At 38.7% G+C, this 16,777-nt stretch overlaps 1 protein-coding gene across 3 annotated transcripts in view; it reads right to left on the reverse strand.

The window, feature by feature from the left end:
- Nucleotides 1-8,100: 8,100 nt before the first annotated feature.
- LACC1 (laccase domain multifunctional purine nucleosidase 1) overlaps nucleotides 8,101-16,777 on the reverse strand; it is a 29,866-nt gene continuing 21,189 nt past the window's right edge. For all 3 annotated transcript variants that reach the window (XM_085309439.1, XM_085309438.1, XM_085309440.1), the window contains exons 2-6: nucleotides 16,005-16,600; nucleotides 14,493-14,674; nucleotides 13,836-14,001; nucleotides 11,583-11,808; nucleotides 8,101-11,275 (exon numbers count right to left, since the gene is read on the reverse strand). In XM_085309439.1, the coding sequence (XP_085165565.1) occupies nucleotides 11,101-11,275; nucleotides 11,583-11,808; nucleotides 13,836-14,001; nucleotides 14,493-14,674; nucleotides 16,005-16,572 (1,317 nt within the window). In that variant the 5' untranslated portion in view covers nucleotides 16,573-16,600 and the 3' untranslated portion in view covers nucleotides 8,101-11,100. The remainder of the gene's footprint in view (nucleotides 11,276-11,582; nucleotides 11,809-13,835; nucleotides 14,002-14,492; nucleotides 14,675-16,004; nucleotides 16,601-16,777) is intronic.

Consider the following 16,777-nt stretch of genomic DNA (forward strand, 5'->3'; position numbering starts at 1 on the left):
CGTGGAGCAGACTTTGGCCTCTTGAAAATATTACCTTACAGACTGATAAACTTCTAAGTTTTCCAGGTCTAGCTCACAGATCACCCTTCAAAATCTAGATCCCAGTGCAGCTGCTTGAATTGTATCATCAGGATCTGTCAGGGCCCTGAAGGCACTAATAGCCTTTAATAGTCCTGACAAGCCTCACCTGTGGCCTCCACCCACACCCTGCCCATGCCTCAGAGCCATATGTTAAGCTCAAGCTGGGGCTATGCTGGAGAAGTGTTGGTCTCCAGCTCAGGTGCAGCCATGCCCATTTCTGGCCATGGACCCCCTYGATCCAGATCCCAAACTGTGGACTGATTTCCCAATGTGACCTCAGCCCTCCTTCATCACTATGGACCTTCCTGATGATTACAGGACCTGATCCCAAACCTGTGGATTGATTTTCCAGATTGACCTCAGGCTTGCCTCATTGCCATGATCTGGACCCTCAGCTGGACTTGGCTTCCACCTCTGGATCTGCCCTGTTCACTTTGCTTGGGTACTGTGATGCAGGCCCTGGCTGAGGAGGTTCCTRCCCTGCTGGCTACGTCAGCCCTCTCAGCTCTTCCTCACTTTCCCCTAAGGAGCTACTGGCCCTTGTGGCACCCYGACAGCATCACCTGGGCCAATTAGTACCATTTATTGAAAAAGTTTATGTTGAAAAAGTGAGAAACTAATACTAGATAGTGAAGAACGAACATTGCAAAGCACATCATTAAAAAGGGAAATAGCAAGAGAGGCTATAGGAGATTTCTTTGTGATCGCTTGCTTGGAAAAAAATAGCTCTTTGAGAATGTTATGGGAATGTAATAGACAGATGTACTAGAGTTCTTGATAAGAAAAGATCAGAGCCACTGGCAGCCCTCAACTGAGATTAAAATATTGTAATAATTATTGTCAGTTCTGGAGGAGAATAGGTAAAAGTAAAAACAGGCATTTACAGGGATGCTGAAGGACTAATTGGTCTAATTTCTTAACAGATATGAGTAATGAAGACATACTAAAATGGAAGAAATATGCAGAGAAATTTGACTTACAAGCAAAGAAATACGAGTAGAAGCTAAATATTGACTGGGACATGCAGGTGATAGGAAACAAAGTTTTACATAGTAAGCTTCTTCGATTAAATTAACAGTGCACAGACACATCCCAAGTAGTTCCAGTGCAGGAGTTCTGGGTGTCCTACAATATAATTGATAAATCAGTGTAAGCTTTCATTGGGCAGTCTCTTAATATTCAGCTCACTCTGTGAATCCTCTATGGATTATCTTTGAGGGCAAAAAACTGTCTAAAAGGAATCTTATTTTGCAAGCAAATGTCCTTTCCTTTTCCCAGGGGCCACTAGTCAAACTAAGAGGATAGGATACAGAAGCTGTATTTTTGCTTTGTATCCACACTTCATTTTTGCACCTTGTCTTCCTCTTCCCCCCTCTCTGGATCCCTCATGGCCACCAATCTAATTAGGTGTCCCATGGAAAGGGATGATCTCCAATCTTCAGCCAAAGTACCGAAGAACTTCAAAGTAGATGTCATGTTTGACAGTTGAAAAACCAGACCCTGGTTGACTTAATTTTATGGGCTTACTGATGAATTGGCAGCCTTTGGCCCAGTATAGTTCTCCACTTTTTCACAGTTCRGTAAAACTAATGATATATTCACACCATTTACCATAGGCTTGTACTGAAGGGGTCACACTGAATCTCCGTTGGGCAAGTCTGGGTACTTTAATACAGTGTATACTCCCAAACAAGGTTGACTAGAATGCATTTCCCTCTCTAGCCTTTTTGGATCTACTGTGCTATCAGTTTTCTTGTTCATTTTTTGTTTTTTTCCCTCCCCTTCTTGCATTAAGAGGAGACTGTACATGAATGGAGACAGGAAATGGCATTTTGTATCATGTGGCCTTTGTGCTCTTTCCAAACCATGCAGGAACAAGGTATGGTACTGCTCTTCTTCTGTAAGATCCTCAACCCACCAGTACACTTCTGGCTAACAATATTCCATCCTCCTCTTTTTTTTATGGGAGATGTTGTGCTCTCTAGAAATTGAATTTTTCACTTCAAATTCTCTTTGGTTATGCTCTTACTCTTTATATACTTGCTTTCCACAGCRTTTATTCATTTTGTGTTGGCATTTATTTTTCCAGCATGAGAATTTGGGGAATTTTGAGTCCATATGTGACTTTGGTAACCACATCTCCAGTTCCCATGCAGCTATACGTGGGTAAAGGTAATTCATACTCCTCCAGTCAAAGAACTAATTTGATCAGTCACAGCTTATCAGTAAATTCAAAACAAAAATGATGACTTTCRGGAGACTTTTCTTGTGATCTATCCCCATAGCTGAAAATTTTAAATACTCTTCATCTCAAAATACATCTATGAAAACTTCAACATGCAACCAAGAGAAGAAACAACATTACAGCAATTTCAAATTGTTCCCTCTGCTCATTTGATAAATAAATARGAATAAAAATGCTGCTTCCCACAGCAGATAAGGCAGGAAGTAGGAAACAGTCCAAAATTTCCTGAGATGGTCTGTAGAAACTGCATACTCAGACAGAATTTGAGAACAAAATGGTCAATGTTGTTTTTGCATTGCTCATTAAACCAGATGATTTGTGAAAACACTAACTCACAATGAAATTACTACATTATTGCAACAACACTGATTTTCTTTGAAACAAAGGGCTTTACCTATGGCTGGGAAATTCCACTGTTTACATAAGAAATGTTTTATATAACATGTTTATTGCTATAACAAAAATATATCCTGGCATTCTTATCCATTTAAAAAGTGTAAATTTCTCACAGTGGGCTTTTTAACAGCAGCCAGAGACAGTCTAAAAATGTGGAAGGACCTTACAGTGTCCTGATGCTACTACATATAACCTGTGTAGCAGGCTGGGGGGTAGATGAGGTAGATGACTATGGCTTTTGAGTGTCATGATGTTCTCAAGCTCTTGAAGTACAGCTCCCAAACCAATTCTAGGTCTCACAACTTTTGAAAGAGGGTTGTTTTTTCATGGCAGATGCTGTGCTCCTGGGGTGCCCTAGGGCAGACCCAAMTATAAACACAGGCGCCTCTCAGACACATCATGCATAAAGCTATGGGATTTCTGCCCTTTGAATCTCTTCTAGAAATCTCCCCATATCCTTCCTTACTTATGAAAATATGTAGTATGTATCTCATGGCTATGAAATTTTGAGATGGCCTTTGCAGGACCTATAAGTTTGGTACAGTCCTACAGGCCTCTTGGTCAATAATCTTACATATCTGGAATCAAATATTAGAGATCCTCTTGGATCGCTAATCTACCCAACAGAACCCAAAGAGAACTGAATAATTCCCTTTCAGGAATTATTATATGAGCCCTCTCTCAGCTTTGCAGCCTTGTGTAATGTCTTGCATTGGCTACCATGTAAATAAGGAATAGTTTCACCATATTTAGCACCCTTGTCCCCTCTGCCCTCCTAGGACTGGCTCTGCCCCATCTACTGTGAACTGACTTCTGCCATAGGGAGAACAGAACAGCTGAGAGTAAAAGTGTTAATGTAAGTGCTCACAGAGTCAAGATGTTCAGATGGGGCCCCATAGCAGCAGGGAGCCTGGACTTCTAAGCAAGAAGTTTGGGATTTGCTCCATAACAAACACAAAAAAGATTCTTCAAAAATCTTAAACTCTCAGCTCTTGAGCCAAACATACCTCTTGCCATTTATTCTCACAGCTAGCTTCAGAGAAATATTATGATAGAAAATCTTCCAAGTCTGTAGAATTGGGCTTTTAGCCAAGCTCAGTGAAATTTCAAAAAGCAGCTTCTCTTCTGTATCTTCAGCCCAGTAATATAGTGGGGGAGGATAGATTTGCCCTATTTGTAATTATCCTGGACCTGCTGAGGTGTTGGAATCCTGCATGTAGATAATATGTGCAGCAGTCATTCTCTGCCTCTCATAATAAGCTGCAGTCCTCCCAGCACTTGCATAGATTAGAAGCTTGTAACTGCATGATACACCTATAGCCAGGGTTAAATTAATGGTAAAGAGAGAGGAAAACTGGGATGTATCCATGAGTACTCCATATCCCAACCTTCCCCATGGGAAAAATCCTGAATACCCAAAAAAGCCTTGATAGCTTTAGCAACTGTGGTAAATAATTGCACATAAGAAGATGCTTGGTAGTGTTACTCTTTGCTTCTGGCAGTATGGTAGGAGATTATATTTCCACACGGATGAACTCTTCTTGCACTACATCTCCCATGTGCAGGCACAGAAATGTCTTCGGTATCATGATGCTGTCTTTTTTTTGCCTCTTCTTTCCAACAGCTTCTCATCATGGGTATTCAGGCTAGCTGCATCTCAAGGCAGATTTTTGTTCTCTGCTTCTGTTTGTTTATAACAGCTTCCAAGATTTCAGCAGAGCCAAGGAATGACTGTTTTTTTCAGTCTCAGATACTGGCTTGGAAGAACATGGTTTATCAACAGCCTTAGCACTCCCTCACTTGCTGAAAATGCACCAGAACCAGAAGCACCAGCTAGGAATAAMCATGAATTCTAGAGTGATAAACTATGACTTAAGGAGGTACTGCTGAACCCCTATTGTCTGATATCTTTTATAAGAGTGGCCATAGAGCTTCACCCCATTATTCCAGCTCAGCCTAGTCTATTGGGGATAAATTAGAATGTACAAGGGCAGCCAGTCCTGCTGTAAATATAACACAAGGCATGAATGTTAGGTCTCATATTTTCTTTATTTTCTTCAAATGTAAAACTTGGAAATTATTTCAATTTTTTTAATTTCCTTGTTAGATTTCCATGTTAGATTTTGAAAAAGTTTTTGCTAAAGATAAAAATTTTCTCCTACCATAAATCTTGTGTCAGCCTCAGAAATATCAACTATTTTTCACTTGCTGAGCTAAGCCTCATTCATGAAGATTGCTTCTAGAACAATGTGATGGATTATGAATTATATCTTGGAAGCCTAAAAATAAATCCTAATTGAAGTACAATAGACTATGACTTCTTTGAAAAAGAAGGAATGGAAGGAGACCAAGGTTATTGAATTAAGACTGCTTCAAGGTTTTTTGTACTGAGAAACACAAGTTTGCAAGCTCAAGAAAAACCCTCTACAAAGTTCAAAACAAAAAGTGCTACTGATTCATAACCCCTAAAATACTAAATAAGTGAGGAGCTGCTCAGATTTTTCTAAAGCTATCTCCTCATTGTTGCATAACATTGTTATTACAATGCCATTTAGGCTAATACAAGGCAGGCTGAAGAAATGCCGATGCTTAAGTCTATGTCTGTGTTCCAACTATTTCTAGTATGGAGTTACATGAGTTGGGATGCTTCAGCAGTAGGACAGCTTAAGCAAAGCTTCAGTGTAATTGAGGGAACTGAAGAAAATCTAAGTATTAAATGTAGCAACAATTGTCCATGAGCCTAAAGGAGCTTTCCTAACTCGCATCTTGATTTGCTCACCTTTCACCTTCTGAAAGCTTTTTATTGGAATGATAGAAGAAGAAAGCAGACATTTAGAATAAAACTGTGTGTATAATCATATTTTAATACTAATTTTTGTGAAAAACCAATTAAAATAAGCTATTAAAACTTAATTAAAGCACTTAAGTCACCTGTCACAACAATGATTATATAACTGAGTTCTTTGTGATTCATTCCTGTGTAGGAAAATCAAGCTCATAGCTTTCAAGTAAAGAAAACCAAAGCAGAAAAGAAATGTTTTCCTTCAGCAGTGATGTATGCTTGAATGTTCCTTTAGAACAGAGCTCAGTGCCTCACAGAAAAGCCCTAAGGTATTTATTTCAGATAGGTAGGTATTTCTATGGTTGGCGTTAGTAAAAATATCTTAAACTACAACACCTGACCAAACTATGAATCACCGCCCCAAAGCATTACATCATATAAAAAAGGGAAATATATATCTTGACATGCAAACATTGCTTTCAGTCTCCCTTATAAAATGCATGTTCAGTTCAATGGTACGCACACTCCACATTTTTGTTATGACCCGTTTCAGATGGTAAAGCCTTTGCTATGTGTGGAAAAGGCAACATGGAAATATAAATAAAATAGTTACTATTTGTGAATTAAATYTGAACTAGAATAGAGGAAATGACCCCTTAGATAAAAGTATTTGTGAAAATAAACCTAACAGTTTAGTACAGTCCATATTGATTTTGTCTCAGATCTCTTTTCTGTTGCAGGAATCAAATGGAAATCTATGCCGTGTCCTTGCTCTTATGATTGCCAGAATTCAGGTTGCCCCGGAGACATGATGTCACATTGCGAAAGTGGAATAGAGAGACCTCAGCCACACCATCCTCCCGGGACCCTTCTGATGAAATTCTTCTGTAGGTTTCCTTTGACCCCTGGGAACTCACAGACAAAGAGATCCAGCAAAGTATTTGAAACATGAGATGCTACTGTAAATTAAATGCTTACTAATGAAAGATCAGAGGGATCACTTTAGAAAGCTAGCTTCCATTTCTCTGTATGCCTTTGGGAAACACATAATAAGGCTCTTTAGCAGCACKGCCACAGGCACTATGTATTTAAAGTAAGCAGACCAGCAAAAGCTTTTAGTCTAATAAAACAGTGTGACACTGGGTAACAATCAGTAACATTCTGTATATAAGAATATATCCAGTTTTGATAGTTCTAAAATCCACATATATTTCTAACTGAATCACTCATCTGAAAACACTGGTTAATATCTGCTGCAAATGGAAAGTAGAACAAATTAGCTTTACAGGCTAAGCTTGCTGCCACTCTTTGGAGATATGCAGATCTCTCAGCAGGCTAATACATTATTTCCTCTGTTATATATAGAATTTACTCCTCCTGACAGTGTATTGTCCCATTATATCGTGGCACAAGAGGTCTGAGTTCAGAGAGGACTTTGGAGCTCAGAACAAAAGCCTAACTAACATGACATTAACACACGCGTGCACGCACATACACACACATACACTCTCTGAGCCTCAGGATAAGTGCAGCTCATCTCTCTCTTTGCATCACCCAACAGCAAATTGAGCATGCAGTGGAAATGGGGACAGCAATGAGTGAATCTAGGAATATTGACTTCTTTGCCATACAGGCTGGAAATTGGGAGCTCTTGTGGAAACCTGTACAATAGGAATCGGTTGGAGGACACTGATAAAGATGCTGTGCTCAGGGAAGAAYTTCCAGACATTGTTGCTAAAAATAAGAAGGCATATGTACAAATAACAATAATTGCATTCCCCTGCACAAAATAGAATGTGTTTCCTCCAACACTGTTCAGGGCAGCCTGTTACATGATTTAGAGGCCTTGTCAGTGGTTGTGAGTGTTGCCAGACAGAAAGATAGCTAAGATTATAGATCACAGAATCATAAGGTTGGAAGGGACCTCTGGAGGTCATCTAGTCCAACCCTCAGCATAGCCCATATGGGGACTGAACCTGCAACCTTCGCATTAGCAGCAACATGCTTTAACCAACTGAGCTAAACCTGCCCCCAAAGATTATTATAGGAGGATATTTGACTCGGRCAGTACGCTGAACTGAAAATAGAAATCATAGACTGGTAAGGTTGGAAGGGACCTCTGAAATCATCTACTCCAACCCTCAGCATAGCCCCGTATGAACCCAYGACCTTGGCATTAGCAGCACCATGCTCTAACCAACTGAGCTAAACCTACGAGATAAACATGAGGAAAATAAGGCTGAAGGCAAATAAGACACTTTGCAAACTGTACTACTGCTGGAGAAAGGTGATACCTTTCTATCATTAAATGGTTATAATTTGGGGGGAATATGTTGATTTTGATATACTTGTTGTGAGTGAAGAAGTGTCCTAATGTTCTGCTGATGGTCGAGTCCCAACTTCTAAATCTGCTACCACTCTCATAAACACAGCCATCAAATGCAGTATCCTATCTCCAAGGGTTGTCACTAGTAGAGACTATCATTAGATCATCTTTAGTAGTCACTGATGGACCTTACCTCTAAATTTATTTAAACCATTTTTAATCTAAACTCCTTTATATTTTTGGAGACATTACACATTTCAAGCTGCAGTGTTTTATCAGTGCCTTTCTCAGAAATACTTTGATTCACTTCATTCAAATATACAAACATATATGAAGAAGGCCCTGCTTAGAATTTTCAATGGCAATAAATGTTAATTAAACAGTAAGATCTACCAAAATTAGTATTCAACGTGATCATGTATTTGTGCTTTCCTCAGGGCATACCACAATGATAATAATGTTATTTAATAAGCTATTAATAGAGACATATTTAAATTCATGGACAAAGTTAATAAATAGAATATGGTCATTAAGTAGGTCCAGTTGATCAATTTATGAAACATTTTAAGAGCTTCTCGAGAGGTGGCGAATCAGGGATGATCTGTTTGGCCTTTTTAGCAAGTAACAGGGGAAAAAAAAGTCTATAAATTCTCCATGTTCAGATGGAAAAACAGCTTTTTCTTCTTTTTATCATGTTCTTCCTAAATTTTTCATGTTTTTTATATCAAAATTTTAGCAAAGACTTTTAAAAGAAACTATATGTGGTAGAGAGCCTAACCTGTTTGGGGACTCAACATTATTATTACTATTTTCTTATCGGTCTTGGAGCTCTCCACCTCAATGATCCATGTACAAAAGACTGCTTCCAGTCTTGATATGTTTATGAGCTAGGTAATTCAGTGTAAAAGAAATAATGAATAACTGTGGTAACGATTCATCTTCTAATAGCTAAAGCCTTTGGTGTTTCTGCTCATCCCGACATGTTCTCCAGCCTAAATGGTTCTACTGTGACCTGTAAATGGCGTTTTTCTAAAAAGAAAGTGTCTGCTGTCATTCTTGAGCAGGTATGAACAAGCCAGGGTTTATAATCAGTTTCAAGTTACTGTCTCTTAATATACTGTTCAGCATCTGAACTGTGGAAACTAACGTAGATGCAAGGTCATTTTACTCACTGCAAAGTGAAATGCATTAGTTCAAAAATATTTGATGTGCGGTAGGCTAAAAGCAGGTGCATGGGTACCTATGATGTTTTGGCTGCCAAGTGGTAAATTGCAAAATAAAGTAACTCAGCTGTTTTTGATCACATGCTCTTAATCCACAAGGAGAGGGAGTTAAGAGAAGGGTATTGACAGACAAGCTCTGGCAGAGCTTTAGGAGCAGGGACTGAAGACTACGTGGTGCTACTGCCCCCACAGCAGAAACAATAGAAGGGAACACRTCTTACTCCATTGCTAAGTCAAGCAGTGCCCATAAAGTGGGTTCACACTTAAATACAGGACAGAGAGACAGACTAAATAGCAAGGATAGTGATTTTTTACTCAGTGCAGCAAGATATGCCTGTTGGTGTCTGTAATTACCTTRTATTTGCCATAGCTCAGAAACAGACACACATACCATGATCGTAGCGCAGTTAGTGTGCATTAACATGCTTGACAGCATTAAGTTGCTGAGCATAAGCCTGAACCCTTGTTGGAACTTAAAATCCTAATTTGAATCCAGCTGTGACTGTTACGGCAGTAAAGTCACAGACTGAAGCTGAGAATGATGAAAGTAGTGAAGAGGTTTTTCAAAGATAACTGAAACAATTTTTATTTTAAAGGCCTGAAGTACTACAACAGGAGAGAAGTACCTAATAATATTTCTAAATAAGAGGTAGAGGAATTGGAAGAAATAATTTTTGGTAGACAGCTATAACCACAGGGTAACTTAATCAGAACCACTCTTATCTAAGTAATATCATTCACAATTAAAAGAAAGTTTTTACAAAAATCTGTTCTCCAAGAGGACAAGGATGAAAAGCTCTGAATCACATCCAGTAAAATGAAAAATAGACTACTCTTCAAGCAGAGATACCAGAACAACTTGGCAGATGACTGCACTGGCAAAAGTAAGAGCATATGCTATTCAATGCTTTGCAAAATGCTGTTTGAAAAGCCAGCCACACAGTACAGGCAGGGGTGGAAGCCCAGAGTAAGTGAACACTGACCTCTAGTGGGCAAAATATTCTATAATTTCTAAAGCTCTTTAGATTCAAAAATGGAAAGTACCGCCTACGGACAGTCCTCCCAAAACTCATGCTTGGGAACTCTGCAAGCTACAGTAAACAGTTTTAGACCTGAAAGAAAAAGGATTGAACTATAAGGAGGTTCCCACTGTTTTTGTGTCAGGAACAGTCACATCTATGGAGATGTCTGCAAAGTATAGGAGCATAAGAAAAATGGGCAGCTTTGGGTTTTGTTAGCAAAACAGGTAAGTCAGCTATTGGTCGGTAAAATTAGCTGATCTTCTGCCTAAATTCATATTCTTTTAAAGATATTTACCAAATAACTGAGGACTGTTCAGAAAGTCTCAATGGAGATTACCTGAGAGACAAYAGATTAATGAAAAACGCTAAAGGAACATAAGCACAGATGTCCTATCATATTAAGAGTCTTAGTTCTATCCTTCATACAATGAAAACAATACAGAAGGGTAAGGGTTCATGAGTTTGCACCTCAGTCATATAACTTATTTTTCTATAGGGAAAGCCCTGTAAGTATTTTGGTGCTTTCTTTAAACTAATCCGAAGAACAAAAACAAGTCCAGGCACATCATTCTCTATGGTTAATCTTCACATGAAGTCACTGAAATTGGGTGTTCCCAAACAATTAACATGCAATACAGGTTTCCTGTATCAGTATGTCACAGTTCAATCAGAAGCTAATGCTGACTTTGGCTTTTGTGCTTTCACAATCTTAAGGCACTGAGGTTTCTGGGAAACATTTGGTCAAGACAACGGGAGCTTGCATCCTGTATTTCAGAGGGGCTTTGTCATCGGTGGAGGTTGTTCTTGTTCTCTTTGGCTTATCTCCCACAAGAATTATTGGCCTCATACCTTAGCTATTTCTTCTTGTCTCAGAATGGCAGGAAGGAAAGCAGGAGAATCCCAAGACCTGTGAATTGCTTATTGAAAGTCCATGAAAAGAAGAATGAAGACCTACTAGGAGAGCAGGATGCCAGGCAATGCACCAGACATTGTCCAAATACTGTTCARGAGTAAGAGATACTAGCTCAGTCTTTGATTGATATGAAGCCAATCTGTGTCCCAAAGTTAGGGCCATCGCGAAAGTGAGAATAAAACTTATCCGGGTGGCATGAAGTACAGAAAGTAACATTTTGATTCTGGTCTGTGACAGAATCATCTTGGATGTTCTCAGGAAGAATCCCACTGGTCTCAAGAAGAATCCTTAAAGAAAACAAGAGAAACAGAAAACAATTGATTGTACATCTTTACATTCTTTAAGACACATTCCTTCTTGTGCAACCAGTAAGAACCCATTTAATCTGAACATTTATTTAGAGTCCAGAAACTACTTTTAAAGCATAACAGTAAAATAATAGTTGAAATCCAGCAAAGCTGAGCCAATGCCATTCGTTCAAACCTTGATCCGCAAAGTGCTGGAGAGTACTGTAACCCTGACCACAATATTGCTGGATAATACTCTATACCAATAAAAAGTGTTATGTCACAGAAATGCATACAGTAGACTTACCGTGTTGCTCTTCTAAGATCAATATAAGAACTTGCAGAGTCAAATAGTCTCACACACTTTGGATCAATTCTGTGAAATTCTTTRGCTGATTCTTGAGGAAGTTGATAGCAGCAAGGTCCTACAGATGGACCCAGGACCACAAAGATATCTTTCACATTACAGCCATATTCAGATACCATAGCATTTACTGTGGCCATAGAAACTCCTAACAAAGTGCCTTTCCATCCTGAGAGAAATGAGAGGTTAAAAAATAAATAGCTTGTATAAATTTTCTCTTTAATTTTACAGTAGCTAATATATATATCATTATTAAAGACACAAACAGACAGACATAGCACAAAAAAAATTTTTTTAATTAACAGCTGACAGTTTAGTGATACCACTATTTTGCAGAGTTGGATACTAAAGATAATAGTTTGGACTAGGATTCCAAAATTCCTTCCTCCCAATGTTTTGGCAACTAGAACATACCTTATTGCTTGTCCTGGCCTGAAACATCTCAACAGGAATATGACATAATAGAAATATATTCCAATCAGAAACATATTTTTACAAAAGGAWGAATTTTTTGTATTAATTTCCCCTCCCCCCCMAAAAAAAGCAGCTCCAGCCTCTAGCTTTATGATATTCGATCACAGGATATGTAAACTGTCTTTGCACTTTGGCATTGTTTGGAATAGATAGAAGAAGATCAGCTTTGAGTTCTCAGATCTTAGCTTGAGTCCCAAGAATTCTTTGCATTTCACAGGGACAGCCTCATACCAAAGGACAGGATATACTAGTTCATGTTTCCTTTACTTTTCCACATCCAAAGACTGAAATGTTCCTGTACCTAATTGCCTTTATTTGTATACATAGTAACGTGCTCAAGTCAGACATGAACCGAGGTCAGATTGGACAGGAAGGAAAGGATTTAGGAAAGGAAATTTGTAAGATAATCGGAGACACGGCAAGCAGTGTGATGTGGGAATGAAGTCCAGAAATTGCGAGATGGACGATGGGAGTTCAGTTTGGATATGGGCGGTATGCATGGAGAAGGCAGCAGTTGAAGGAACAATGTCGTCGGTCAGGAAAGGCATAACTGGGTAAGTGAAAGGCAGCACAGAAAGTAACAGCTACAGATCGAAGTATTTATCTTTAATGAGGTTTAAAAACTTAAAGTGTAAAATTTCAATCTCTTACAACTTTCAGGAGCAGAAAACTTGCTTCTGTCCCTTCTCCTCATTAAAACCACATTTCCCTCTCTCACAGTCAGCTGTGGTAGAGCTCATTTCTCTCAACATCTTTAACCTAAGCTTGCTATGGTTCACATAAGGATGTCCTGAGAATAGACAAGTTTACAGAGCTCTTGTGTAGTATGACTAAAGCCTCTCATAATCATTTAAGAAAAACACAATAACTCATCTACAAAACGTCTTGCTAGTTGTTAGGAGTCTGCATTTCAAAGGCATCCAATGATACCTAAACTATATTACATACAAGGCTCAGTGAACTCTTAGTGGTGGTGGGAGGGTGGAAGCAACAACTTTACTGATGGAAAATCAAAGTTCTGATTATGTTAGGATGATTCAAAAATTTGAGTGGGTTATAGATAATTCTTGGAATACATAAATAATTACATGAATTAGGTGATATTCATGAGATCAAGGTAGCAGTGAAGCCTTCCACCATACCAAGGTGTGTATTAGCATCAAAGCCAAGGAGAAACTCTCAGGCATTCRTTCTCTTTGACCTCATAAACATAGGAGTTTTTTATAAGGTGAAACAGCCTCAACGGGATGGTCCCACTACATAAGTATCCTAGCCAAACAGGTGGGACATCTTCTAAAGAAGTGGAACACATCCTCAGGGTTTTCTAACCACCCCTGCTTCAGTTTTACTTGCGTTTGGTTTGGGTTACACAAATATTTCTTCTGATTCAAAATGATTGTTGGAGGCACTGGCTTTACAGGCATTCTTTTACATACGAAGTTTCGTGAGGCACACAAAATTTAATTTGGTTTTAGCAACCAGACCAAAGAAAAAAACAGTATAATCAACAAATTTCATAGCTCTAGAAACAAATATTCTCAAGACTGATCCTTTTGGGGCAGAATTCAACTTTAACAAGCCGGGAAATAAATTGTTATGTGATCTTGGATTTATTTGTTCTCATTCAGTGCACCTTCAGTTGCAAATTTATAAATCCCACTCCAAAGCTCTCTTTCCAGTGGTCTTCTGGTTATTTTGATGTCTGTGATTCAAAATTCCTACCTGAATGAGCAGCACCGCAGGCTTTTCTGACAGGATCAGCAAATAGTACAGGTATGCAATCAGCCCCTGGAGCTGCTATTGTAACGCCTTTCTGATTTGTAACTATTCCATCATAACTGTCAGGCTCTGTCTTTCCCATAATACACACAGTATTACCATGATTAGTCTGTCAAGACAAAAATAGAACATGCACAGTCATAAGGCAGCAAAAATTCAAGTTCTGATTAATACAAGAATCTTCTTTGCATGAAACCTTCTCTTTTCCACCAACTGCTATGCATGGAAATCAGATGTTCTCTTGTTCAAATGCCATACAAATGTATCAGTAGAAAGCCACTGAAGAAGTACTTTTTTTTTTTTTTTTTTTTTTTTTGAAACTTCTCTGACCATTTTTTTTTTTTTTTTTTCTGGGGTAAGTTAAATGGCCAAATCTGTTAGAATATACTTGGGATAAGAAGCAGTGCTTCTTCTTCACAGAGTGTCGAATGACTGATAAGTTTTGGCAGCTATTCCTGGAGATAAACTGCAAGAATGAATGTTTTAATAGTCCTGATTCTCACAAGTTCTTTTTGAGAAAGATAAGAATAGTTCACATAGTTTTAACCAGTGATACATAGATTTGATCAGTTTACACAAATCTACTGTTTGATAAGATACCTTGACACTGTGAAATGTCTCGGGGTTAAATCCTGCAGCATTAGCTAGCCTCCGGAGGTTTTCTTTAACCACAGCTTGTGGGTCCCTCCGCTTGGAACTGCTGAAGAGATTGCAGGAGCTTAAAGTTGGTATGTAGGAGATCCCACCTGTCCTTGTGGTGAATCCATGTACAAAGATATTATCTAGCAACACAAAGAAAACAACAAACAACTGCTTTCAAGACAAGACAAATCCAGTTTTTACATGGTTTTATGCTGAAAAGAACTAGAATCAGCCAAGCAAGTTGAGAATTACTTAACCTCTTAGTTAATTATGGCATTTAAATTCAAGGATTCTAAGTTTCCTTCTGCCTCTGCTAAAAGTAAGAGAATTTGTGCCTTTTGCTGAAAGAAAACATGGTAAAAGTATGAGATGAAATAGTAGCTTTCTATTATCACATTAAGCATCCTAATCCACTGAGGTCTAGGCAGAGGGGTGCCAGCAAGAAGGAGTCCTGGCAGATTTAGCCTGACATTTTACAGGGCTGTGGTGCAAACCTCAGAAAAGAGGTAACTCACTGAATAAAATTAGAGTAGATTTTAAAAGCAATATTCTGAGGTGGAATCTCCCAAGGTTTTTTGACAAAAGTATCAGTCTTGAAAATTTCTTATAGAATCTCAAGCATCTTTCAGAAGTAAACATTGAGAACTTCTAATTTAATTGAACAATCCTCTATTTTTACAGTGCAGACCCTATATCATGGCCCCATGCACCCAAATGGAAGCAGTGTTTTTAGGTATAAATGTTTTTTTTCTTCATGACAAAGTCAAATACAGGTAGTCCCAGAAGTGGTATTTGCTATCTGAATAGCTTGGGAGCTCTGATATAATCAGAGCGGACATTTGGTAAATCTTTTCTATAGTGTGACTGTTTTAAATTCACAATCAGAAACTTGAAGCCCAATGAGAAAGAAAGACTGAAGGCTTTTAAAGTCACCCATGTTCCCTTCAGATTCTGGATTTTAGGGAAAGACAGTTCCAAATATTTGTAGTAGCAAACGTCTCAGCTTTCTTCTGGATCAGGAGATCCCATAATTACACAGCAGCATGCTGGGTCACACCATGGCAGGGACACTGAGACATTGGTCTGATTAACCAGGCATACATGAGACCACAGGGCACGAGAAATCTTGCTTTGACTTTAAGGAAGATGAAGTTAACTTTCACAGTGTGTAATCCCCAGAGTAGAAGAGATTTTGTCATCTGCAGTAATGCTGCCAGTAAACCTAGGCCTCTTCCTCTCTTTGTGCCCCCAGGTCCGGAACAGACCTGGGAGTCTTTTACTACACTTGCATTGATACTTCCCCCTCTTAAAGACATGTTATTGCAACATCATATTGTACTATTTGCTGCCTGAAGAGATTTCCAAATCTTGAGCAATATTGTGATTCCCTTAAACCAAGAAGTATGCTGAGGAATAGCTTATATAAAATGTATTAGCCGAGACATAGTTAGAAGCTGTTTTCCACTTTACCTGGGATCAGGTAAGATCTGAGGATGGTGAGCTCCCCTTTAAGGCTTGGCAGACTTTGCAAATACGTCTGAATCTCACTTGTGATGAGCTCTATGTCCTGGGTAGGAAGTGTATGCCCTTCAGTCTGAGGTTCAGCTATCAGTAGGTTATTACAATCAGATGGCATCTGTAAATCCTCAAATTCAAACTGGTAGACYGCAGTAAAGAGATGATCTATATATACTTTCATTAAGTCCCTTCTGAAGGCAGGTAGAATAATTTTAATGATGCTTAAGTCTTTTTCATCTAGTTTTTGTTTGATAGTGTACAAAGCAGCAGCTGTAGTCAGAGCATTTACCACCTCCAGGCTTTTCTTTAGAGTCTGAAAATCTCTCAGAGCTGGAAGCAGGGACTCTCGATCACCATTCCTTTCACTCTGTGGTGTCTGCCAGCACATGACATAAACTAGTGGAGCAGTGACGGAAGAGCATTCTTCARTAGTTCCCAGCATGTTACACAGTAAATTCTGGATATTGTTCTCCAAGTTTGATGGCAGGCTGAACAGATCAATTAGTACTGCTTCCACCATATTCCAGGCAACTGAAAGATTCCTGTAACTACCAAGTAGTCAATAATAAACCATAAAAAATAAACAAAAAGGCAAGAGGACAGCATTAGTCCAAACGTGTAGTGTTATTTTATTAAGGGGATACATTTAGTGGTAATGCTTAGAAAAGGTGACAGAGTAATAAAATGTCTTTGGATTTCTCCCACTGCATCCACTATTGCACCAA

Source organism: Rhea americana, unplaced genomic scaffold (assembly GCF_003343005.1).
Source record: "Rhea americana isolate MKP2758 unplaced genomic scaffold, rheAme1 scaffold_3, whole genome shotgun sequence".
Classification (NCBI taxonomy): Eukaryota; Metazoa; Chordata; class Aves; order Rheiformes; family Rheidae; genus Rhea; species Rhea americana.